Genomic DNA, 27,273 nt, shown 5'->3' with positions numbered 1-27,273 from the left:
GATGAAGAAAGTACATTACACTGTCAAATGGAAAAGAAAAAATATGTAATTCAGGAGTTCTATAAGAAGTTATATGACCATGAAAATATCCCAGAGGGAAAAATACAATACTGTATCTGGAAAATGCCAATTTACCAAAAGTGTCAGAAACGGTGAAGAATACGTTGAATGAAATAATAACAATGGCAGAATTAATAGAAGCAATTAAAAGGCAAAAGAATAACGCCAGGTCCAGATGGCTTGTCAGCAGAAATTTATAAAGATTTACAAGATACATTGAGCTTGTCAATGTTAGAGGTATATAATGAAGTAGTATTAGAAGCTAAGATACCACACATATGGATGGAAGCTAATATTAGTTTAATTCCAAAAGAGGATTCCTAGGAGATAAAGAACAAAAATAAAGAACTATAGACCAATATCCTTAACTAAATGCAGATTACAAAATATTTGCCTCAATAATAACTGAAAGACTCAAGAGATTTCTGATCAAAATAGATTTCTCTCGAAAAGACAAATTAGAAACAATGTGAGAATAATTTTAGATATACTAGAATACTAGGAAGTACATGATGAAAAACAACTAACATTGATCTTTTTAAATACTCAGAAAGCATTTGATAATGTCAGTAGGTAATTTATGGTGCAACAATTAAAATCTATGGACTTTGGAGAAAAATTTATAAATATGATTAAGGCAATTTACACAAACCAGAAAGCAAAAGTGATTGTGAACGGAGATGTGACAGAAAATTTCCATATAAAAAAAGACACGAGACAAGGGTGTCCATTATCCCCACTATTATTTATATTAACATTGAAAGTGTTAACTAGAAATATTAGACAGGATCCAGAAATAAAAGGAATGGATTTTTTTTTAAAGTATAAACTAAAAGCATTTGCAGATGACTTAGTTTTTATATTAGAAGAATCATTAGAAATTGGCACTAGATTGATAGGGAAAATTGAGGAAGCAGAGATAGAATTTTTTTTCTTCTTATTTTCCTCCCCAAAACCTAAGGTGCGTCTTATACTCCAGAGTGTTTTATACTCCAAAAAATACGATAACTACTTATTAAATTTTAAAATGGAAGATGAACAAGTAAAAGAAACAATGATAGCATGGGCAAAAAAACTTTGGATATACCATAAAATTAGACAAATGGCAAAAATTTTGGAATAGAAATTATAAACTGACATGGCTACTACATATAAAGGAAACCCCTATAAAAAGTTTTATAGGTGGCATTTGCCACCGACAAGACTAGCAAAAATGTCTTAACAGCATGTCTGCCAAATGTTGGAAATGCAACCAAACTCCAGGTACTTATTATCATATGTGGTGAACATGTATGTAGGCAAGAAAATATTGGACAAAAATATACACATGGTTGGAGAAGATGACTAAGCAACATATAAATTTAAATTTTGTTAGGTATAATACCAGAAAGTTATGATAAAAGGATTATATATTTAATGTTACATGTATTGACAGCTGTGAGAATTATATTTGTACAATATTGGAAAAATGAGAACACCCCACCAGATGAAAATATAATCTGGAAAAGATTGGATTGTGCAGAGATGGATAGATTGATGTTGAAAATAAAAGATAAAAGAAATACAGAATATTATTTAATGTGGAATAGGTTTTATCAATGGTTAGAGATAAGAGGTAGAAATTAGATGAAGGAAGAGTAAGAGTAGTTAAGTAAAATATGAATGTTGTCTATAATTATAAGCATGCTAATATAATTAATAGGAACATAAAAAGTGAATATAATTATAAATATGGTTAGAAATATTCCGTTGTATTATTATTATTACTATCAGTATATGTATTATTTTTTTCTTTTTTGTCTTTCGTAAAATGATATGCCCGGACAATACATTGTATTCAAAATATTTATATATATATATTTAAAAACTTGACCCCAAAAAAGGAAAAGACTATTTAACCATATATCTTAAAGCCTTGTTCCCCAACCCCCGGGCCGCGGACCGGTGCTGGTCCGTGGATCAATCGGCACCGGGCCGCCCGAGGAACTTCAAATCATTTCACTGTGGCGACAGCGCAACACAGCCATTCGACCCTGAGGCTGTGCCCGGCTCTTCGGGAGCCCGCTCGCAAGAGAGCAGCTGCCCAGCAACCCCCCCTTCAGCTGGGCACAGCGCCGCTGACTGACCTAGCGGTACCCCGAAAGCACCAAGCAACGCAAGCGCCTTTGCCCCCACCTCATTCCCGTGGCTTGGTGCCTTCGGGATACCGCTAGGTCGGCGAGCGGTGCTCTGCCTGGTCGGAGGGGGGGGATTGTCCAGAGGGTTTATTTTCGAGGGTGGGCTTATATTTTTGCGCACGCGAAAAATGTCGCAAGGGTTTAGTTTCAGGACATGGTGTATTTTCGGGGAAACACGGTACTATACAGAACCTATTCTTGGCCATATATTATGTTTCATTGATACCTTACACTTGTAACATTTGATGTACCTTGGCCATTTAAGAGAAAATACTTTTAAAGCAATTTCAGAGGACAAGGCAATATGAATAAAATGTCTGACCCATATATCATGTATTGCAAATCTTTTGTAATGTGTATGGTTTCATTATTAGTAGGTAGAAAAAACTTTAAGAGCTGGAAAGCATTGGCCAAATTATTGTTGGTATCAGGCCGACAAAAATTATTCTAGAATCAGGAGAAAGAAGTCTTTATTAAGTTTTACTCATCCCAATTTTTTTTTTGCTCTATTTTCTCTCCCCAGGTTAAATGCCCATTTTGAAGTTAATTCAGACTGTTCTGTCTCCCGAGCTGAAATGTACTCTGAATATCTCTCTACATGCAGTAAACTAGCTAGAGGTGGAATTTTGACTTCTACTGGATTTTATAAATGTCTTCGGTAAGAGGAACTTATTCCTAGAATAAAACACTAATTGGATATTTTTATCTATACTTGCTAAATTTGAGAAAAATATATTTCCATTATTGTTCACCTTAAATACAGGTAATCCTCAATTTAGAACCATTCATTTAGTGACCATTTGAAGTTACAATAGCAATGAAAAATGACTTATGACCATTTTTCACACTTATGACCATAGCGACATCCCCTGTAGTCACGTGATCAAAATTTGCCCACTTGGCAACTGACATGTATTTATGATGATTGCATTGTCCCAGAGTCATGTGATCACCTTGTGCGACCTTCTGACAAGCAAAGTCAATGGGAATGCCAGATTCACTTAATAACCATGTTACTAACTTAACAGCTACAGTGATTCACTTAATAACTGTAACAAGAAAGGTCATAAAATGGAGAAAGCTTCCCTTAACTGTCTTACTTAGCAATAGAAATTTTGAGCTCTATTGTGGTTGTAATTGTGGGGTTTTTTCTCCCTTAAATGGCAATCATTGCTATTTAGTTCAGCTCCAAACCATATGCACTACATTTCTCCTTAGTTATTGCTCAGGAGAAAATTCTTTATTTTATTTTTTTATTTGATTTGATTTGTCAATCATTTACAAGATAATAGGTATAAGAATAAACATGAGTATGAATGAAATGAGTACGGTTAAATGGGGAGAGAAGGACAGGGACGGTAGGCACGATGGTGCGCTTATGCATGCCCCTGACAGACCTCTTAGGAATGGGGTGAGGTCAATAGTAGATAGATTAAGGTTAAAGTTATGGTGATTTGAAGATGTAACAAGAGTCAGGTAGTGCACTCTGTTGCTGAAGTCATATTTTCTGCAATCAAGTTTGGAGCAGTTAACATTGAGTTTGTTGTGTGCTCTTGTATTATTGTGGTTGAAGCTGAAGTTGTCAGCTACTGACTGGTAGGACGTTGTAGTGGATAATTTTGTGTATTACGCTTAGGTCTGACCATAGGTGGCGTAGTTCTAGGTTTTCCAAGCCCAACATTTCAAGCCTGGTGGTGTAGGCTATTCTGTTGCGAGCAGAGGAGTGTAGTACTATTCTCGTGAAATATCTCTGGACTCGCTCAATTGTATTAATGTTTGATATACAGTGCGGATTCCAGACAGATGAGCTGTATTCGAGATTTGGTCTAGCAAAGGTTTTTATGCCCTAGTTAGCAATACAATGTTACTGGAGGAGAAGCTTCGTAAGATTAGGTTAACAACTCTTAATGCCTTTTTGGCGATGGTGTTACAGTGAACTCCAGTACTTAAATCATTTGATATGAGTACTCCAAAGTCCTTGACAGAGTGACGGTCGTCTACGAGGTTGTATCCACCTAACTTGTATTTGGTGTTCTGATATTTTTTACCAATGTGTAGGATAGAACGCTGCCTTGGGGGACACTACAGGTGCAGGGTTTGAAAGGGTGCTCCCTATTTTGACTATTTGTTGTCTGTCTGACAGGAACGCAGCAATCCACTTATGAAGAGATCCGGAAATGTTGTAAGAGTTTAGTTTTAATAGTAGTTTATCATATACCACTGAATCAAAGGCTTTGCAGAAGTCAATGTAAATTAGATCTATTGCTTTACCCTGGTTGAGTTGAGTAGTCCATATGTTTTTGCAGTGTGGGAGTTGCAGATTGCAGGACAATTTTTTTCTGAAACCAAATTGTTTTTTAGAGAGTAGGTTGTCTGTCTCCAAGTGTAGGGTAATGGATTGGTTAATGATTGATTCCGTGACTTTGCACATGATGCAACACAGTGAGATTGGTCTGTAATTTTCAACTAGGCTGGGGTCTTCTTTTTTGAAGATAGGGATGACCTAAGGACCATAGGTTCGGTAGGGAGCTGGTTCTGAATGATATCTCATAGATTATGCTTAGTTCTGCTATGGCAGTGGAGAGCTTTTTTAAGAAGGAGGGACATAATTCATTGGGGCCTATAGATAGGATGGTTTTAGGTTATGTAGTGACTTTTCAATGTTCTCTTCAATAAAGTCGATATGTAGTAAGTAGATCATTGCAATTAGTTGTGGTATGACTAGGAAATGTGTGGCATGAGCCATTGTTGTTTACAAAGACTGAACTGAAGAAATTGTTGAAAAGGTTGGCCTTAATGACTTCATCAATACAGTCTTTCCCATTAGGTCCTTTTATGGATGGGATGGTTCTTAAGTCTTTAAGTTTAGTGTTAACAAAATTATGGAAGGTGCGGGTAGATTTTGTGCATAGGAGGTTTTCCTCTTGTCTGCAGTGGTAATTGGTGCATCTGCCTTTATCTGGTGGCATAAGATGTTGTATTGGCTTTATCTTAGCTACGTAGCTAGTTTTGTTTTTTCACCAGTGATTTTTTTTAATTGAAGCTTCCTTATTGTTATGGGCAATTATTTTTTGTTTTTTTTGTTTTGGGGTTACTAATGGTACATATAATTTAATGATTCTTTCAACTTCGAGAAAGAAAGTGTTATAACGGTCTTCAGTAATATTACAGCCAGTGAACAGAATGTGCCAATCAAGAGATGATAGGTCAGCAGCTATGAGATCATAGTTGGCTTTTTCAAAATTATATTTTGGGGATCCATCATTATGATCCTCTTTGTGAGGACATAAATAGAGATAAAAGTCAATCAATCTGTGGTCACTGTTTGAAAAGTGTTCTTGTATTTGTAGACCATAAATTGAGTTTAAACTGTTGCAGAAGATGAAGTCAAGGCAGTTGTTGAGTCTAGTGATGTTAGTTACTAATTGATCCAGTCCCAGAGTAGTAACGGCATTGTACAGGGTTGCATGTATATCCATATATACTCAGATGTGCATTTATTTAGGGTTCAATTTATAAGAGGTAGGTTGAGGTCACCAAGGAAAATAAGAGGGTGTGAGCAGCAGGCTGCCCACGTTAGTAGTGAAGCTTGTTAGCTTGTTTGCATGAACAAGGTCATAATCAGGGGCTCTGTAGCAGAGTTAGAAGCGAAATGTGGTATTTAAGGACAGTTCACTATGGTCTCTGGAAGAGCAAGCTCCTGTGTAATTTGAATCTTTTTTAGATTTAGGGACTTTTTATAGAAGATAGCAACTCTACCCCCTTTACGGATTTCACGATCTGACCGATAAATATGATAGTCTCTTGTTGTGGTAATGGCGTCTGGGAAGAATGCATTCAACCACATCTCACAGACAAATATAATGTCGAATGTAGCCGTGTTTAATAAGAAGAGGAATTCATGCATTTTGTTTGCGAGGCTTCTTGCGTTAAGTAGTTGGCATTTCAGATCAGTAGTAGTAGTGTAGTAGTTCATTCCAAACTCCATTTTTAAATCATATTGCCTAAAAAAACAATCTACATTCTCATTCTTTTTTTTGACAGAACTGTATTTCCAAATCATTCAGTGAAGAAAGTTGAGGATCCAAATAACAATGGGCAGGCTCATATTCATGTAGTAGGAGTAAAAAGGAGGGCTATACCACTTCCTGTTCAGATGTACTATCAGCAACAATCTTCTTCAACCCCTATTCTTCGGGTTGATTCTGTTCCTGAAGTAGCTCCATCTGCTTCACCAGCAGGTATTATTATATTTTGAATTTCATCTTTGTCTATTGATCAGTTCTTAGTTATTTTTAGGAGCAAAAATATTTTGAAGAGAAAGCAATTATATTTGGAAAGGTTAGTGGTAAAAGGAAGCCAGGCTGTCAACACGATGGCTTGATGCCGTCAAAACTGACACAAGCCAAAGCATAGAAAAGTTCAAGTAAGTAGTGCAAGATAGGAAGATGTAGAGAGATCTTGCGCATAGACTCACCAAGAATCAGATTGAATGGATATCACCCTCATCAAATATTTTTGGAAGTATGGTTGGAATACATTACAATAAATAAAGTGTGCCTGTGTTCCAGTAAACATGACAAAAAGCAAAAGGGAATAAAAAGGGAAAAAGTAAAGAGAGGGTGATTTGAGTTGGTAGAAAGTTATACTCCTCTAGCCAATGGATAAGAAGTGGTGATCTTCATTTTCCAGTTATATTATTTCCCTTGCAGTGAGGTCTTTCTGGGAGATAAAGGTAAAGGTTCCCCTTGCACTTATGTGCTAAGTCGTTCCCGACTCCAGGAGGCAATGCTCATCTCTGTTTCAAACCGAAGGGTCAGCACTGTCCGAAGACATTTCTTTGGTCATGTGGCCGGCATGACTAAACACCGAAGGCTCACAGAACGCTGTTACGTTCCCTCCAAAGTGGTCGCTATTTTTCTACTTGCATTTTTTACGTGCTTTCAAGCTGCTTGGTTGGCAGAAGCTGGGACAAATAATGGGAGCTCACTCCGTTATGCGGTGCTAGGGATCCAAACTGCCGACCTTCTGATAGACAAGCTCAGCGTCTTAGCCACTGAGCCACTGCATCCCTCTATAATAAGGGTACATTCTCTAATTAATTTTTGCTCTGCTGGCCAAAGGAAAAAAATCCCAGCATATTTTCTTAATTAAATTGTATAATAATTTCTAATAGGTTGTATCTACTAAATAGTTAAGATAAATGTTTAATTAAATTTGAACAATTTTATTTCACTTAATTTCTAAATAGTTTGGTATTAGTTTCAAAATTATAGTGTACTGAGAAAGTTAGAGTCTAAAGTCACAATGATCTAATGGTGTCCACTTTAGCTGCATAAATTGAATAGCCATTTAATAAGAATTTTGTCAATGAATTAGGAAGGAAAGGTAAAAATGTTTCCAATGTTTCAGGGTACAGTGGAAAATACTTGCTCCATTACCACTGAGATATATAAAATTCATGGTGAATGTCAACTCAGGAAGTATTCAAAGCTTAATTTATAAATGTTAATTCCTACTGATTTCAGCATTACAACTTCAGATTTGTTCCCCTTTATCAACAGGACTCCCACATGGATCATCAAGTATAGGAAACCATTTTCAGAGGAATCCTATTAATAATCAATCTTCAACTATAGCTGCAACACAAATGTCTTTTCCAATTCAAGGTGCATCTACAGTGGTACAGACTGTTTCCAGGATACCACAAAATCCTTTAGTTCATAGTCACCATCAACAGAATGCTCCTGTGACTGTCATACAGAATAAAGCTCCAATTTCTTGTGATGTAGTGAAGACCACAGTGATACAGAACACAGTTCCACAGTCTGCAGTTCCTGTTACTATTGCTGTAGGAGGTGGAGCACAATCTTCAAATCAAAATCCTAATAATGCAGGACCACAACCCTCTGTTACTGTTGTCAGCTCCCAGACTTTACTTCATCAACCTGTAATTCAACAGTCATCTCTACATGCAGTGGTACCAGGACAAATATCCTCAGGCACTCCTGTTACAGTAATTCAACAAGCTGTACCTCAAAGTCATATATTTGGCAGAGTACAGAACATACCAGCATGCACTTCGGCAGTTTCCCAGGCTCAGCAGCTCATAACCACATCATCACAACCAGTACAAACATCAACTCAGCAATCCACAGGTGGTAACCAGCAGCAAGATGCTGTTATTATAGCACCTCAGCAGTATGTTACAACATCAACATCTAATATAGTTTCTGCTACTACAGTTCAGAATTTCCAAGTTGCAACTGGGCAGATGGTTACAATTGCTGGTGTCCAGAATCCACCAACATCAAGAGTAGGGTTTCAGAATATTGCACCAAAACCTTCTCAGCAAGTCCCAGCAGCAGTGGCACAGCAACCAATGCAGCAGTCTCAGCAGCAACCACCACCACCCCAGCAAAGTGTAGTGATTGTAAGCCAACCAACTCAGCAAGGTCCAACATATGCACCAGCCATTCACCAAATTGTTCTTACTAATCCAGCTTCAATCCCAGCTGGCCAAACTGTTCAGTTGGGTGCACAGCCAAACTTAACTCCAACTTCTTCACCATCACCTGGACCAATTTCAAACAACCAAGTCCCCACAGTAATATCATCTCCATCTCTCATCTCTCAGGCACAAGGACCCCCTCCTACTGTCAGTCAAATGCTTTCTGTAAAGCGTCAACAACAGCAGCAGCAGCATTCACCAGCATCATCCCAGACGCAGCAGCAAGTCCAGATGCAAGTTCAGCCACAACAAAATAGTCCTGGGGTTGGTCAGCCACCTTCTAATGAATCCAGTCTGATAAAACAGCTCTTGCTTCCTAAACGAGGCCCTTCTACTCCCGGTGGCAAACTTATTCTCCCAGCACCACAAATTCCTCCTTCAAACAGTGCAAGAGCTCCCAGCCCTCAAGTGGTTTATCAGATGACTAATAACCAAGCAACAAGTTTTGGAGTTCAAGGGCAGTCTTCTGCTCAGCCATTACTAGTTGGACAGCAAAATGTTCAGTTGGTCCAGAGTGCAATTCAATCCCAAGGAACAGTACAAACAGTTCCTATTTCCAATTTACAAATATTGCCAGGCCAGTTGATTTCAAACAACCCAGCCACTATTTTTCAAGGGACTTCCCGCAATCAGGTTACTATAACAGTTGTGCCAAATACTAGTTTCGCTACAGCAAATACAAGTCAGGGAAATGCAACTAAAATAATTGCTCCAGCTGGAATAACAATGAGTGGGACACAAGCAGCAGTTGGGCTTCAGGTGCAAGCACTTCCACCTAACCAGGCACCTCTAGCTGGACAGTCATGTTCTGCTACTACTACTCCATTCAAAGGAGATAAAATAATTTGCCAAAAGGAAGAAGAAGCAAAGGAGGCAACAGGTTTACATATTCATGAGCGCAAAATCGAAGTAATGGAAAACCCTTCTTGCAGAAGAGGTGCTGCAAACACCAGCAATGGCGATGCAAAGGAAAATGAAACACAGGCGGGAAGTCTTATAAATGGAAGAAAGCATGACTCCAGTCTACCTCCAGGTAACTCAGGGAAAACTCAGAATGAGGCCAATCAGTTCTCACAAGTCAGTAATGGATCATCATTAATCATGGATGAAAATGGAGGTCTTGGAAAGCAGAACTTTGAACAACCAGACATGCAGGAGCTTAAAAGTGATTTGAGGAAGCCCCTCCTTAATGGAATCTGTGAGTTTGAAAAGGGTGACGGTTCCCATTTAAGTAAAAACATTCCAAACCACAAAACTTCCAACCATATAGGAAATGGTGAAATTTCTCCAATAGAACAAGATAATTTGGATGCGACACAACTAGATGCTGCCAAATGTGATCAAGGGGAAAGATTTTCCAATGGACCTGTTTTAGCTTTGGGGACTATGCCTGTTGTAAGCAGTATACACGAGGCTTCAAAACTCTTAACTCAACAACCTAGTAGTACCAACCCTGATGTACCTAATGGACCTCTAATTTCAAATTTGAATTCAGACGTGCCTCACCAACGCCCAAGTGTAGTAGTCTCACCACAGACAACAACCTCTGTTATACAGGGGCATCAGATCATAGCAGTTCCACAGTCAGGATCTCATGGATCCCCAGCTACTCTGTCATCTGAAGTACGGTCAACTAATGGCACGGCAGAATGCAAAACTGTAAAGAGGCCAGCAGAGGATAATGACAGGGAAACTGTTCCAGTAATCCCCAATAAAGTAGGAGTTAGAATTGTTACAATAAGTGACCCTAACAAAGCTGGCTGTAGTGCAACTATGGTAGCTGTGCCAGCTGGAGCAGATCCAAGTACTGTAGCAAAAGTAGCAATAGAAAGTGCTGTTCAGCAAAAGCAGCAACAACAGCAACAGCATGCAACACCATACATACAAAACATGGTCACACAGGTAGGTCCTTGACAGTCTTCATTTTCTAGCTACTAAATTTAATTTTCACATATACGTATGCATTTGGGGATATAAGGTTCAGTGCTTTCAATATTTTGTTCAACACCTTTAAAATGAGAACTATTTTGTAAATCCTACCAGTCTATTATTGCTTATCATTTTCTGGACAATAGCTTGTATTTATAGAAATAAATAAGTTAGGATATAATTTGATTAGGCATAGAAGAATTGTTTTTACTGTTTTTACTTTTATTTCTTCAATGTCTTATTTCAAAAGCTGAGATGCTTTCCTACATTTTACTGTTTTAAATATTTGTGTTCCCGAGTTCCCGTTCCTTTTTTATTTCAAGCTGTTTTTTGCATCTTATTGCCTTCATTTGCAATAAATGTCTTTTGTATACATCATGTATATTTAACATATGCTTTTTGCAGTACTGTATATGAAAACATATCAAGAAACATGTAAACCAGCTGTTGAATTTTGAATGATTTCTGCAGAGATTGTTTCAGTCTTGCAAGTTTATTTCAGTAGACAAGACAGTGAAATATTTAATTAATGAGATGTATTCTTTTTCATCACTAAATCTGTTCATTAGTTTTGAAAGTATATTCTTATTACTGTATCCTGTTAACAATGTTACTTCAAACATGTGACAAAAGATGCTAATACTGCATCAACAATGGTATGAGAAGACTCAGATTAATTACATTGTTGATTCCTTTTTGCGTTTTTAAGATACACATTCTAATTATCTAAATTTATCTAATTATTCTAGATACATTTGTGATTTTTAAAATTGGGATAAATTTAAAGTAGTTTTCCTTGCTTCACAACAGAGGGAATCCTATATTATTAAATTAACTATTTGTATTTATCCTGAAAGTTAGGCTTACAAAAACATAAACTTCAATCACTTTAAAATTTCACAAAAGAAAAAGAAAGTTGTACAAAGGAAACAGAACATTGTTCTTTATTCTCAAAAGTCTAAGGCCTGCCCAAATCACTGCCCAAGAAAAATATAACTAAGCACCAGTCAGGACAAGGAGTCCACTTGCATATACACTTTGGACATATTATAATAGTATTCTTTGGTTTCTTTATAATCATTAAAAATATATATTTGTTCTCAGTCTGGCAGTGCATGAATCGTTCAATCTAAACCTCCATAGAGGGTGGTTGCAAATCAGCCACAGAGATCCTAGAAGAAATGCATTATGTGGCTCTCTTCTAGTCAGGTATGGGCCTGGGGTGAAAGTACTATTGTTCATACTTCTGAATAATCTTCAACCATTTTAGACCTTTCTGCAATGTTGATATTGTTGTATACAGATGCCAGGCCATTATATATTACCCTCAGCTGAACTGGCGATATAGAAGTCTTGAACAGTTATCTGAACATGGATTAGAAATCCATGCTGCATGACCATCTATCACAGCAAGACAAATGTATAATTTGTTAATAAATGATTGGACAATCTGAAATGTTGGTCTAGTAGTTACATCTGATGTGGTTGTCTGGTGTGAGAGCCTTCATAAAACAGAGGGTCCTGCTTAAACTACATGATCAAAGGACCTTTTGCTCAACTTGGCTGATGTTTCAGTTACAACCCTAGCTGAACTGGATTTATTTAGTGTATTGCATCTCATACCGTGTTTCCCCGAAAATACGACAGGGTCTTATATTTTTTTCACCCACGAAATATGGGATCTCTCTCTCACCCACACCCACACACCATCCTTTCCTTGGGAGCTCTGCACAGATGCAGAGAAGGCTTCGGATAGAGCATTTGGGGGATGTGCGTCTGCGCTGAAATCCCAAGGAAAGAACAATTGCCAGGAAAAGGGGTGGGGGGGATTTTGCTTCTTATCCTATGTGCTGAGCTTCAGAACAGGGTAAGAGGAAGGAAAATCTCCCCTCCCCATTTTCAAGCCGTTCGCAAAAATGCCTCATCCCGAGCCTTCAATCCTGCAATATGCTGAAGGCTCGAAATGGAACGTTTTTGCAAACCGTTTGAAAATATGGAGGGGGATATTCCTGCCTTTCCCCCTGTTCTGAAGGTCACAGGATAAGAGACAAAATCTTCCCTCCCGCATGCCTTCAATCCTGCAATCCTGGATAATGTGAAGGGAATTTGGCGTTTTTCAAACCTCTTGAAAATGGGGAGGGGGGATTTCGTCTCTTACATATCCTGGTCTCAGTCTCTGCTGAACTTCAAAACTGGGGGAGAGGCAGGAATATCTCCCTCCCCATTTTCAAGCCGTTTGCAAAAACGCCCCATTTTGAGCCTCAATGTGAATATGCAGGTGAGAAGCTCCTACCTCCTGTAGGCATTAGGCATTAAAATGTAGGCATTAAAATCTTGGGACATCGGAAGAAGCCCTGCGAGGAGATGCTGCTGCCGAAGTGCAGGAAATCTCCCCCCCCCCCCAACCTGCAAATCGTCCTTTCAAAGTGGAGTTTCACCAGGATGAAGGTGACACAAACGCCGCCTTCAGCCACCTCTTCATCCTGGTGAAACGCCGCTTTGAAAGGACGATTTGCAGGTTGGGGGGGAGATTTCCTGCACTTCGGCAGCAGCGTCTTCTCGCAGGGCTTCTTCCGATGTCCCAAGAGTATGGATTTTAATGCCTTCTTTTCCTGTTCTGTGGACGGAATTGCGAGCTGTGACTGTCACTGTTAGGCAAGGAGGGCATGAGGCATTTGGGTTGTGTTGCTTGGGCTCCAGCTTCTTTTGCAGCAGCGATTGGTTGCAAAAGCGACTGGCATTTGCTGTAGGTAGAGGTCTGAGCGGCACCCGCGAATCAGCTGTTTTCTGAACGGAGTGGCCCAACTGATCCGGTTAAGGGGCCAAGAAGCCCTGAGGTGACCGGGGAAGGGAAGGGCTGCCCCCTGTTCTGGCTAAACCCACCCCTTCACTAGGACTTATTTTAGGGGGAGGGTTTATATTTTTGCCCACCGTGAAAATCTGGCATGGCCTTAGTTTCAGGACATGTCGTATTTTCGGGGAAACACGGTACATGGACCATATATTAACATTTTACCTAGATTAGTAAACACAATAAAATAGAAATGTTAAAAAGATCTATATTCAATCAATATTTAAGCTATCTAACCATTGAAATGCAATGAATGAACTGAACTTGAATGATCAGGTGACAATAACTCACTTCTGAAGTACAACTTGGCTGCAATTCATGCAGAATGTGGAAGCCAGATTTCTGGCAAACCTACCCACTACTGTAGAAAAATATCAATATGAAGCTTGCTGCACTGGTTATCAAGCTTCTGGGCTCAATTCAAAGTGCTGCTTGTCTCCAATAAATATATATGGTTTAATACCAGATTATATTGGGCACCACTTTTATCAGAATGACTTCTCATCCAACCAAATATCAAGTAGAGGTGAAATCATGGAAATGTCTCTTCTATGATTATCCTCAAGCTTTGGAACATCAACTCCCGTCCCCCCCTTTCAAAACTGATGTGTCATATTATTCCATTATAATTTGGTTTTGAATTATGCTGCATGACCATTATTGTTAGGCTTTATTTTGTTTCATGCTTGTTTTTATAGTTCTTGAAAACTGGCCAGGAAATGTATTGTTAAATTAATAAGCACATTTATTGGTTTAAAATTTACAGGTAAAATTGTTTTGTTGTTCCAACTATATAGGAAATGATGTAATTTCTCCATGCTGCCAAAGGTGATCAAGGGGAAAGATTTTCCAATGGATCTGTCTGTCAGCATCCCAGTGATTTTAATTGCAGGGATTTGGGCACCATCTTACTTTTTGAGTATCAATGATTTAAGTGGAATTTGAATTCCTTTATATAATAGACCAATATATTTTATTGAATAATCATAATATCCTTTCAAGATTTTGATATTTTGTTCCTGTAAGTTGTGTAAAAAGATTGAGAAAGTCCTTCAGATGTTTGTATTAAATCCCCAAATTGATTGGTTTTCTAACTTTTTGGAATGGAAACAGAAATTGCCAGTAAAGTGGTTTTAGTGAAATTATTATTTAATTTGTTTGAAAATTGATTTCCTGGACAAAATCTAAAACTCTTTTCTGTTAAATGAATGTTTATGATGTTATAAGATGATTTCTTTCATCTACCCCCAACTGTATAGAAAATGAATGTGAAGGAGAATGATATGCAGAGGAACATATCCAGAAAAGAAAAATTACTGAGGAAAAAAACGGCTAGTAATTTCCTGTATCATAGCGTAAATGTGTGGTTGGGAGTCTATGGAGAGATTACCTGGGAGTTCAAAAGCTGTGGTAAAACAAAGAGAAACTGCTTCTAGACACAGGACTAACACTCCATTTTATCCTGAGAATTTCCATCTTCATCTTTAAGGAATTCTGTACAGAGTTGAAACAATGGTAGAATTTAAATAATAATAATTTCTTTTTCAAAATAAAGGTGCTAATTGCCTCAGGTATCTTTTTTAAATTCCAAATGTTATTTGGAAGATATTTTCAATGGCTGAATCCTCTCTGCAGTTGCTCTTACTTGTGGTTGCACATATTTTTTTAAAAAAATTCTTTGTGTAAACTGTGCTCGTCTCAGCTGATCACTCAGTGCAACCTCGAAGAAGTAGATTTGGAGAGAATGTCTAGATACAGTTTTATTACTTATGCTATAATTTCATTATCTAGTAAACCTTAACTTTTTCTTTTAAACAGCTTATCGTTTCAGTATCTAGCAAGCTATAATTTTTTCTTTTAAAAAGCTTTCTTTAAATAACAGACAATTTTGGAAGGATAAACTCAGATAAATATTCGTGAGCCATACTGGAAGAAAGAATATGTGTTAGTTCATATCTTCTATTTGTAAATTTATTTTTAAATTATGAACCTTATGTCACAGCTGAAATGAAGGATGTAGAAATGATGTGATACTAATCTAATGTTCATTTACATCTATCGCTTATACAATTGTCTGATAAAAATCATATAAATATTTTCTGTCTCAAGAAAATCAATACAGCATATTATTCAGGTCTCTTAACGGTAAATTGAATCAGATATCCTAGTAAAGGAGATGAGAAGTGCAGCTTTGAGAAAGTAATCCCTATTAAAAACAATAACTTAGTTGCAACAATTTGAATCTGCTGTTCAAAATGCTTATGGAAGTTAATTCTGCTTTAATCAAAATAAATCTTTGTAGACCTCACCTCACAAAGGCATTGTCAATGGTTATAAAACTGGAAAGACTGTAGAAACATTGCTAATAATCATGGCCTCCTTCAATAACATTACTCTTCCCAAGAATGTCTTTCAACAGAATTTATCTCAAGAATAAGATATAAAATAGTCCTGAAGGACAGAAAAAAATGGCAAAGAAAATGCAAACAATTATTTTAATATTCATGAGTCCACCAAATAGAAAATACTGAACAAGAATAGTATGCATGGGATAATGCCAAGTAGGAAACCACTGCTTTCCAGAAACTACATGGCTGCTTGTCATATTTGCTAAAGATTGTCTGGATGATCCAGCAGTCTATTAGAACCATGTTCAAATAACACATATAAAAGTGGAAGTATTTAGTATTAACAAGAAATGTGCTTGGAGAAAACAAAATACCACATTCCAAGAAAAGAATTTCATATTGTGAAACAATGGGAGTATCATTTCGATCACAGGACCTAAATAGTTCACAATCATAGTGGAACAGTGGGTTCTGAATTACAACAACAATTTTGTAGGAGAATGTAAAGTTATCTGTGAGCTCAAGCTTAAATGAATGCTTGCCATGCCATAAAACGGTAGTAAATCATAATGACAAGCAGAACTTTGCATTTTAGAATAGTTAAGTTGAAGCCCTTAATCAATTGAAATGTTGAAGTGAGCAATTCATTCAAGACAGTCCTTGAATATAAAAGAAGCTATAACACTTCTGTAGGGGGAATAGGCCAAGCTGATGGGTGGTATTGATTGACAAGTACAGGAAGCATTTGGTTGAAATCATATTGTTAAACAGCTGCCACCAATTATTAAAACGTAACATGCTTTGTTCAACAAAGAGTTTGCCTCAGTGTGTCCAATTAAGACATTATTCAGTGCATGGTTTCTTGAATCTTTTTGATCAATGAAACTCAGGTCATTTTGCAGGTCACAATACTACAGAGTTACAGATAGTTCTAGAGGTTTACAAGCATTAATTGGTCATTGTTTGGATTGAAGCCTCCAGACAAGTTTAAAGTTCTGATTAGAACCTGTAAGAATTATTGGAATGATTTTTTTTTTAAAACTCAGCTTTCATTCACTTTATTGTTAGGAGTTTGTATCCACCTCATTTTCTTAAAAAAATATTTATATATTCCCTGCTAAAAAAATCAGTTTGTTTTTCAGTTGAATTGCTGAACAGCTTATATGTTATGTTAAAGGTGGAAAGAATTCTGAAGTGATTTATCCTCATCTTTTTACATCTCAAAAACCTGGCATTTTAACAGGGGTGTGTAGACTTTCTATATTCACTGTAATTCTTCTGTAATATTTACAGGTGAAACTCAAAAAATTAGAATATTGTGCAAAAGTTCATTTATTTCAGTAATGCAACTTAAAAGATGAAACTAATATATGAGATAGACTCATTACATGCAAAGCAAGATAGTTCAAGCCATGATTTGTCATAATTGTGATGATTATGGCTTACAGCTCATGAAAACCCCAAATCCACCATCTCAGAAAATTGGAATATTACATGCAATCAATAAAACAAGGATTGTGCATAGAACAATATCGGACCTCTGAAAAGTATAAGCATGCATATGTACTCAGTACTTGGTTTGGGCCCCTTTTGCAGCAATTACTGCCTCAATGCGGCGTGGCATGGAAGCTATCAGACTGTGGCACTGCTGAGGTGTTATGGAAGACCAGGATGCTTCAAAAGTGGCCTTCAGCTCTTCTGAATTGTTCGGTCTCATGAGTCATCTTTCTCTTGGCAATGCCCCATAGATTCTCTATGGGATTCAGGTCAGACGAGTTTGCTGGCCAATCAAGCACAGTAATCTCACGGTCATTGAATCAGGTTTTGGTGCTTTTGGCAGTGTGGGCAGGTGCCAAGCCCTGCTGGAAAATGAAGTCAGCATCCCCATAAAGCTCGTCTGGAAGGAAGCATGAAGAGCTCCAAAATCTCCTGGTAGATGGCTGTGTTGACCCTGCCTCTTTTGCAATTAGGCTTTCCCTCCTCATGGAGGGTGTCAATGATGGTTTTCTGCACAACTCTCAGGTCAGCAATCTTTCCCATGATTGTGATTCCTACTGAACCAGACTGAGAGACCATTTAAAGGCTCAGGAACCCTTTGCAGGTGTTATGGCTTAATTAGCTGATTAGAGTGGGACACTTTGAGCCTAGAATATTGCACCTTTTCACAATATTCTAATTTTCTGAGATTGTGGATTTGGGGTTTTCATGAGCTGTAAGCCATAATCATCACAATTATGACAAATCATGGCTTGAACTATCTTGCTTTGCATGTAATGAGTATCTCATATTAGTTTCACCTTTTAAGTTGCATTACTGAAATAAATGAACTTTTGCACGATATTCTAATTTTTTGAGTTTCACCTGTATAGTATGCCTATTAAAATTTCCTTATACAAGGAAAACATTCTCACGATAAAAATATGTTTAAATGTCTTGCAAATTAATACATCTGTGAGAGTTTAATGTGAAGACTTATTGTACTCAAATATCCCAAAATGTTTCTCACAAAGAGCATCACGTAGGAGTATCTACATGATGCTCTTTGTGTAGAAACTTTTTGGGATATTTGAGTATAATAAGTAAGAAAAAGACATAATGCGGATTTTGAAGAATGCATTTGTAAAAGTGGTATCCATTCCTAATGTAATCCGTTTCATTATTTTTCCACATTGTATAACTTATTGGTTACTGTGCATTTGTGTTCTGTAGTCATTTGTATTCTAAAACCTGCCTCATGACAATATTGATAATTTCTAATTAGTACATTAGTTTGTCTTATTTTTTGTTCTCTAAAACAGTGGAAATTCTGAAGTTTCCAGGCAGTAGTCAATAAATTAATACAGGAAAACAATCTGACACATGTTCCACACAAGGTTGTAGTTTCATGAGTAGGGAATTTCATTCATTCTGATGACAATGTACAACTGATTCTGTGGACTCGTTCCTTTAAATATTGTGAGATTTCTGGATTTGCTGCATAATCTGATGAAGCAGGTTAGCTGGGCTCTACACAAAATCTGATTTTTTAATCAGCTTCTGTTAGGTCACCTATTTATTATTTATTTATTTAGAAAATTTATAGGCCACCCATCTTGCCTCAAGGTAATTTGAGGTAAATACAGCCTTATGTAGAAAAAGTGACTTGGACCTTGCCTCAGTTGTGTATGACTGATTATTTACCGACTGGCTTACTGTTGTACGTTAAAACATGTTCAGAAATGTCAAGTGGTTGTCTTTACATGTTTGAAATTCACTATCCGAACTGGTACATAAGTCTTGGTGGGAAATACGTACTGTATTTATCCCAGCAGTCATTTGATTAAGTTTCGTTTACAAAATTTTGTTCCCTGATGCTATTTTATCATGGATGGATGGATGGGCGGGCGGGCAGGCAGGCAGGCAGGTAGGTACATAGATAAATGTTTAAAATTTGTCTAGGGATCTTTAAATTGTAATTATTTCATGAGTGATATTTTGTAAAGTAGGCTTTAAATCTGTTAAACAATTAAATCTAAATTACAAATAGTATTTAATCTTAGTTATATTTGATTTGTAAATGTTGTATTTATAGTAATTCAGAAACTCAGAATATTATTTTTCCGTTGAATATAAGTTACCATGAATCTCTTCCTGTTTATTCTTTATGTTGTTAATATTATGGTTAATTTCTATCTATAAGCCATCTTCAATAACTTTTTATGAATCCTTTCTTTGTTCTACTTGACCTCTTTTTCAAGATGAGAAGCCAAGAATAAACTGAAAATTTGGACATCTAAGAAGAATATAAAATGATTCTGGGAACTGATAATTGTCTTGATTTTTAAAATAAGTAAATGGATGAAATTTCACAAAACCGTTCCTTTGTAGTACAGGCTTGGTTGCAAATAGCTGCCTATAAAGGGACATAACTAGCTTAAAGTTTAGAATTGGGAAAGCATTTGGCCAGTTATCTGTCACTTTCTTTTCATTTTGTTATCTTGGGATTCAAAGTACATTTAGAACAGTATGATTTGCTTACAATTTTATTTGTAAAAAATATAAAAAACAGGCATTTCTAAACTTCAAAACTGAATTAATTTTTCAACTTGGCTTTCATCAGGAAAGATACCAGACAAATATCTTGTTTCTTTTTTTTTTAAACAAAGTTTTATTGGTTTTTAAAAAATTTTTACAGGGAAAAAGGTAGTGGATAGGTACAAATTTTGACGATTGCAATGTGCGGTAGGTGTCCCCTCCCTCCATACTCAAAGTATACATTTACAAAAAATTCCATTACTAAATAGTTACATATAGTCAGCATATAACTTCAATTAATAAATTCGGTCAACTTATGTCAAGCAAGTTTTCTTATTCATTTTTGTGATCTGAGTTTTCTCGGTGTCGCCCCATCTCCCCCCGCTGGCAGAGCTCCGGCCCCTCCCGTGTCCTGTGTATCTGGTGTAATGTCATCTGGTTTTTCTAAGAGAGCTTTGTTTTTTTCCATAAAGGCCTGTGCCTCTATGGGTGTATTAATTCTAACTCTTGTGTCCTCCCAGAATACTAGCATACCTTCAGGCATCAGCCATCTGAACCAGACCCCCTTCTGGTATAGTTTTTTCGCTAACTGCGAATAACTTTTTTCTTTTTTCCCTCACTTTCTTGGGGATCTGTTTCAGAATGGTTATATGCCTGTCCTGGTATTTCAATTCTTGCCCCCTTTGTGCACTCAGAATTTCATCTCTTGTACTTTTTCTGAGAAATCTGATGTGTACCTCCCTGGGTACGTTATGTGTTCTAGCATACGCTGAGTTCACTCTATAAACCAAGTCTATTTCCCACCCCATCTGTTGTTTCTCTCTCTGGATATATTCAGCCAAGATACTTGTCATAATGTCCCTTATATCTTCATCATCTGCTTCCACCACATTTTGAAATCTAAGGTAAAAGGACATTCTCTCAAATTCTATTTTCATCTGTTGGGTATCAAGTTCTTTGTTCCCCTTCTGCACCCCTTCCATCCCCTCCCTCATCTCAGCCGTCCCACCCTCCAAAAGATCCAGTCTCTGTGAGTTTTTATTAATTTGAGCCTGGTTCTCTTTGATTTCTTCTTTCATCTCCTTTAGTTGTTTTTTTATTTCCTCTTGTCCCTGTAGAAGTTGCTGAAACATTTGTTGAAACTCAGTCTCTGTAGTTTTAGGTTGCATCAAAGCTGTTATCGTTGATTGTGTACTAGGACTGGATGTTGCAGATGTCGGGGCAGAGGCAGCAAAGCCAGGTTTTCCAGGAGGTGGTTTTTTAGGAGACATTGTTTGTGGAGTAAGGAGATTAGTCAGTACAGAGAGTGATCAGTCAGAGAGGTGAAACAGCCAGGAGAGTCCAGGAGACAGAAGGTCCAGGCAGAAGAGGATTTTTCTAATCACCCTGGCAGTAGAGTAAAGTTTTTCACTCCAGGGAGTTCAAAAGGTAGCAATCAACAAGAGATTTGTCTGAGTAGCACGGAGACAAAGACCGGAAGCCTGAAGTTTTAAAGGTGGAGTCAGGTTTCAGAGCTCATAAAGAAAGCGGAAGTGTGCCATCTTCCCCTGCCAGCTTCGGGTTTAGAGGCATAGCAAAGTTTTCAAAGTTCCCAAAAACTTTCCAGATCATCCTTCCATTGTAGTTTTAAATTCAAAAATTCGCCATTAATAGGAGCGTGACATCCTTAATTGGCTCTCCCCCCTCCTCCTTCCCTTGGGGCTGAGAGCGAAATTGTTTCAAGCCGCCTGTCCGAGGGGGGGGAAATCCCCCTCCCTCCAGTCGCGCTTCTCCAGCCAAGCCGAGAGTAAAGTTTAGACTGCTGGCAATTTTTCTAAATTGATGAAGGGGATGAGAGGGAGTTGTCACCTCACCGCACCGCAGCCGCGTCCTTCAGCTCGTCTTTTTCTTCCGTCAGCCTCGCAGCGAAGATGCCGGAGCGTCCCCCATCATGCTCCCCGGTGCCTAGAGCGAGGCGGGGGGCCCCCCCAGCCGCCGCCGATCCAGGGGATCCCCCGCGGTGCCGCTCCTCCGGCAGGAGCCTCTACGGGGCGTCCTGTGCCCCCCAAGGAGTGGGGAGCCCACCGGGAAAGCGCGGGGCGAGCAAAGCTTGCCCGTCGCCGTCAGCCGCCGGAAGTCCACAAATATCTTGTTTCTTGTTGGATACTAAATACTTATTACTTGTTTTTGAAGAACAGTGTGGAAGAAAGGTGAAACACAAGTGATGATGTAAATTTTTAAATTGACAATTCTTCAGACCTTCATGATATTACCTAGTTGGGTAATGAAATGTCTGCAAAAAAACAGCTAAGCTCAGAGAGTACCAAGGATCCCATAATGTATGGGATGGGGGTATGGGAGAATGTATGAAAAAGGGTATAAGTATGAGAAAGAAAGTATAAAATGTCTCTGTTTATTTACATGGGTTATCTGTTTTCAAGTAAGTATATTGTGTTGAGGTTCACACCAGTATTGATATACTCCCATCCAGTGTGAGCAGGTATCTTCTAATGTACTTTCTCAAAGTCGGTGCCTGAGGGGAAAAAAACTTATCTGATATAAAATCACAGTTCTGCAGAACTTCTTTGTGAATACCAGCTAGGAAATTAGGTTTGTCTTCGTGGCTGAAATTATTCTACTTGGTAGAATTCTGTGCATATTCGTGCTGATAGATAAATTAGTAGCTTTAATGGCTAGGAACACCTTTTGTCATCTCCATCTAATATGCCATTATCCATCCTGTTAGAACTTTGCATACACTCTAATTAAAATACATAATAAGTGAATTGGCCTATTAAATGGTAATTGTGGTGGGCAGCTTAGAAGAATCTGAAATGAAGAAAGCTTCTCAAGGTGTCCCAGATGAATGCTAACCTCAAGGGGAATGAGGCAGACAGGCACTAAAGGTAACATGGACAAGGCTAACATTTGAGACAACTGGAGGCATCAATAGATGAAATGCCTGATTTGAGATCTCTTATCAGCCCTAGAACATGCAGAGATGAGTGCAGGTCAGAATGGAGGAAATCTGCATGTCTTTCCATTTGAGCTTCTTAAAGCATTAATATCTGAAGAAAGAATCTCTTAATGAGATGTATGAGTAGAATAAAAGTTGAATAAGTCTCAATTGTTGCCCACTTTTAAAATTATTAGCTTAAATAAACGTATTTAGTTCTGGGTTTCCCTTTTGAATTTTACAATAAAAGCAAATAATATTTACAGTATTTGTTACAAAAAGCTGAAGATAGGAATAAGGACAGCAATTTTAAATAAAAGTTCCTATTTAGTACTGTATTCCTGTATAAAGTTAAAACGGGGGAAATCATCTGACATGGTACCTCTCCCACATCTGTGAAAAACAGCTCTCTACCTAGGCTTCAAATTTTAAATATACATTCTCTAAAATGGTTTTCCTTACAGAGGCTGACTGAAGTTATTCTGATATTCGTTACTGAATACTAGTTTTTAACATTTTCTGCTTAAAGCATTTTACTCAATAGATTTACTTAAAAATCTGTTTATTTAAGATTCATAAAAGAAGTTTCTTTCCACAGATTTGCATACTTATGAATGAGTAAAATTTCAGAGATGTACAGGTAGTCCTCCAGTACATCATTCACTTAGTTACAAAGTTACAATAGCATTGAAAAAAAGTGACTTATGGCTGTTTTTCAGTTACAACTTTTACAGCATCCCCATGGTCACACATGATAAAAATTTAGATGTTTGGCAACTGACATGCATTTTTGAATGTTACATTGTCCTGGGAGTAATGTGATCAGCTTTTGTCACCTTCTGACAAAGTCAATGGGGAAACCAGATTTCTTTAACAAGCATGTTATTAACAACTGCAGTGATTCACATAACAACTGTAGCAAGAAAGGTTGTAAAAATGGGGCAAAATTCACTTAACTGTCTTCCTTAGCAATAGACATATTGGACTCAATTGTCATAAGTTGAGGACTAGCTGGTTTCTAAGTTTCAGGCAGTAATAAAGTCATTATTACTATTGGTTATTTAGCTCCTATTTTAACTATACTTTCAAGTAGTATCCAAAGAACAGTTAGATGCTAGTAAAACTTTTCTCACATTGTGAAGATGTAATCTCAGTGCCCAAGCAGTGTGATGTAGTCAGTAAGCTAAACTTCACAAATCAGCCTTTCCTATTATTCCATGTTTTTTCTCCCACTACTTTCCTATTGCAGGGGTTTTATACTACTAGGAATATTGTTGTTTGCTCCAAAGTTAGTTTTCAACTTCGTAGTGTATTAATGTAACTTGTAACCATTTTATGAGTTCTTAACAAAACATCTCTAGAGACCACTTTTTCATTCTTCGTGTCATCAACCACCTCCTCTCTTAAACCCAGATTTAAGCCATCCTGCTTAAATAACCTTGTGTGGAAAGCAAATTGGCAACATCCAGGAAGCTCCAACTCATTGGCTGCTTCAACTTGATTTGATTGAGCTTAGTGGCAGAAAGCAGTTGCATAGTTGCAAGAATTTAAGCACTGTTCTGTATATAAAGCTATGAAGCCCATAAACATAATGATCAGGTCTGTAAATTGAATGTTCTTTCTGAAAACCATAATTCATACTGGGGTACCTTCAGTAATCTATTGCTAGTCAGGCCAAGCTTTCATACTAAATTATAGCAGTTTAGTGCAAAAGGTTTACAAATTATATTTAGTAATATATAAATTGTACATGTAATTGTACATGTATGTATTATGTAAAATATACATAATATATAAATGTTGTGTTGTGTTGTATTATTATATTATTAATTATATTAGCATTTGATATACTGCTTTAGGACTGTTTTGTGACAATATGAATGTGTTGATAATGCAGAGACTATTTCCATGTAAGACAAGTGGGGTTGGGGATTGCTGCCATGTTAGAAACTTGTCATTAGGAAATGAAGAAAATTTTGGAAAGTTACATAAAGAACCGAAAAAGGGTTTTATCTTAACATTTCCATTGATGTGTTATTCTTAAGTACTCTTTATCATCCCTCTGAAGTGCTTCAAGAAGTATTTTATATGGTTTTTCCACTACAGGGGATTGTCAGTAGTGTATGTGTTTTTGTGTAGTGTGTGTGTATGTGTATACACCTGCACATACACACACATAATTAATGGGTTTAATAGCATGCATATTGATGTCAAATAATAATATAGCATGTTCTTAAGAGCTGCTAATACAGATTTTTAAAACATATCTAACAGGCATTGAAAGGAGACAAAACGAATGCAGTAGTTTTGCTTTAAATTGCTTAGTATGAAAAATATTGCTAAAATTATACAGTATGTTTTAAATTGCCCAGTTGCTTTATTTCCCCATAAAAAGCAGTTGCCATCTGGAAATCATCCTTAAAACTGTCTAATTCTGTGTTGAGTAAAAATAGAGCAGATATAGATAGCCTTTTGAGCAAATCTGTAAATAGCACATAGGCCTCTACTTTTATTTATTTTTTACTCTGTAAAGACAGTGTTTACAATCTATTTGAAATAAAACCATGGAAAGCTAATCATGATAGAGCTCTTTAATAATTAGTAGTTTACATATCTGAAATTTTAAGACATTTAAATTTTAAAGCAATATCACTGGATGTTGGGAAAAGTATGAATATAATTCCTATTTTTAAACATTCTTCTCACAGAGCACATCTGTAATACCGGTACCAACAATGCAAGTTCAAGGTCCGCCTGTCAGTTTGCCAGCTTCTATGTATACTGTATCAAGTCCGCATGCAGAACAAATGAAAAAACCTGGTCAAAATTTCATGTGTCTTTGGCAATCCTGTAAAAAGTGAGTGTTCCATAATTCTTGCTAAAGATTAGTTTTATGTATGTTTATGTGATATGTTTTTGCTGACTGCATCAGTTTGAAATGCTTTGAAGCACTGACTGTACTTTATATACTGTACATGCTGGATTTTTCGGGGGTGTTGTTGTTGTTTTGTTTTTTTATGCAGGAATCAAACCCACATCTGAAAACATAGCAACCAACCTAATGTGGGAATTCAAATATTCTTATTATCTCTGCAACATACAATTTTGTAGGCAGTTGGCCAGCTTACTTTGTTTATTGCCTAAAACCAAAAATTATGTCAAGTTGGCCAATAGACTATAAACAGTGTTGAATTGTTCCTGTCCATTAGCTGAAAGAGCAAATCTTTACAGAGCCAATAATTTCTCCTTTTTAGTTCTCTATCACTGAAATGGTTGGTAGTATTTTGCTGAAGAGCATCTATATCCCTTTACCTATCACCACCCCATAACATCCAGGTATTCATAGTAGTTCCTTAAAAGTAAGTAATACCCTTTATACAATTTCTTTGAATATCTCTTTTTTATACTTGTATTTCCAGTGTTTGGCTGTGAGTATTTGGAATCTTGCTTAAGAATCTAGAGAAGCCATGCAGAAACTACCACTACATTTTTCAACAGTCTTACATTTGAACTCTTGTTACTATTTTAGAAACTTTAGAATAATGTTGTTAAATTTTTCATAGGTGACATGAGTTTTGTCTTTCCAAATAAATGAACTCATTATACATCATACTGTCAGGTTCTGATGTAAAAGTGAGGGAAACCACCACCACCACCCGCAGTTCTGAATTGAGTATTTTTTATCTCCGTCACAAACACTGGCACAAACTGACATCCATTAACAGGCAATTCAAAGCCAGGACTAACCGTCCAGTAACTGTCCCACCTTTTTAAACTGTTCCCTGTTCCATTTTGGTTTCAGCTGCTTGGCTGCCCATCAGCTGTTCAGTGTTGATGTCAGCAGTGGCAACAGGTCTGGTGTGGGCTCTGCGGTTCGGGGGGTTTAGCATCATGGTGGCCGTGTCCCTATGTAAAAGGCAATCTCTGCTTCTTGGTTCCCCACCAAAATGGCAGCCCTGGGTTGCCAGGCACACCAGAGCTGACACATACATTTAAATGTTGTGCCCTGTTTGCAGATAATCATATAATTATTTGGGTATCACTGATCCTCAGACATCTCTTCAGCACACAACCCAATTCTGTGTGATTGGATCCCTCCATATTCTGCTCTATTTCTCAGAGTAGGTATTAAAGAATAATATAAATCAGATAGTGGATCCCCCCCCTCCCCAAGATTTATATTTCAGGTAATGGAGTGGTATCTCAGTTGCCAGAGAAATGGATATACTGTATTTTCCCTTGCCTGCCACTAGTTAAACAGATTTTCTTCTCCCATTCAAACTTCGTTTTGCTTAACTAGTGTAAGGACCTGCCCCAGCTGGTCCCTCAGAAAAATAAGACTCTTACTGAGAGAAAGTGGATGCAGGAAAACAAGGTGGAATCTGAAAAGTCCTATGCAGAGCACAAAGCAAACCTTATGTTTCCTCAAACCCAACCCCCTTGACTAG

General features: G+C 37.4%; 1 protein-coding gene across 3 annotated transcripts in view; it reads left to right on the top strand.

Moving 5' to 3' along the window:
• Positions 1-27,273, top strand: part of ARID2 (AT-rich interaction domain 2) — a 219,367-nt gene that overhangs the window by 157,453 nt on the left and 34,641 nt on the right. For all 3 annotated transcript variants that reach the window (XM_081958391.1, XM_081958392.1, XM_081958390.1), the window contains 4 exons: positions 2,761-2,895; positions 6,282-6,478; positions 7,802-10,650; positions 25,534-25,682. In XM_081958391.1, the coding sequence (XP_081814517.1) occupies positions 2,761-2,895; positions 6,282-6,478; positions 7,802-10,650; positions 25,534-25,682 (3,330 nt within the window). The remainder of the gene's footprint in view (positions 1-2,760; positions 2,896-6,281; positions 6,479-7,801; positions 10,651-25,533; positions 25,683-27,273) is intronic.

Source organism: Natrix helvetica (genome assembly GCF_964273705.1).
Source record: "Natrix helvetica genome assembly, chromosome: 6".
In the NCBI taxonomy this organism is placed as follows: domain Eukaryota; kingdom Metazoa; phylum Chordata; class Lepidosauria; order Squamata; family Natricidae; genus Natrix; species Natrix helvetica.
This window is presented reverse-complemented; position numbering and strand designations above follow the sequence as displayed.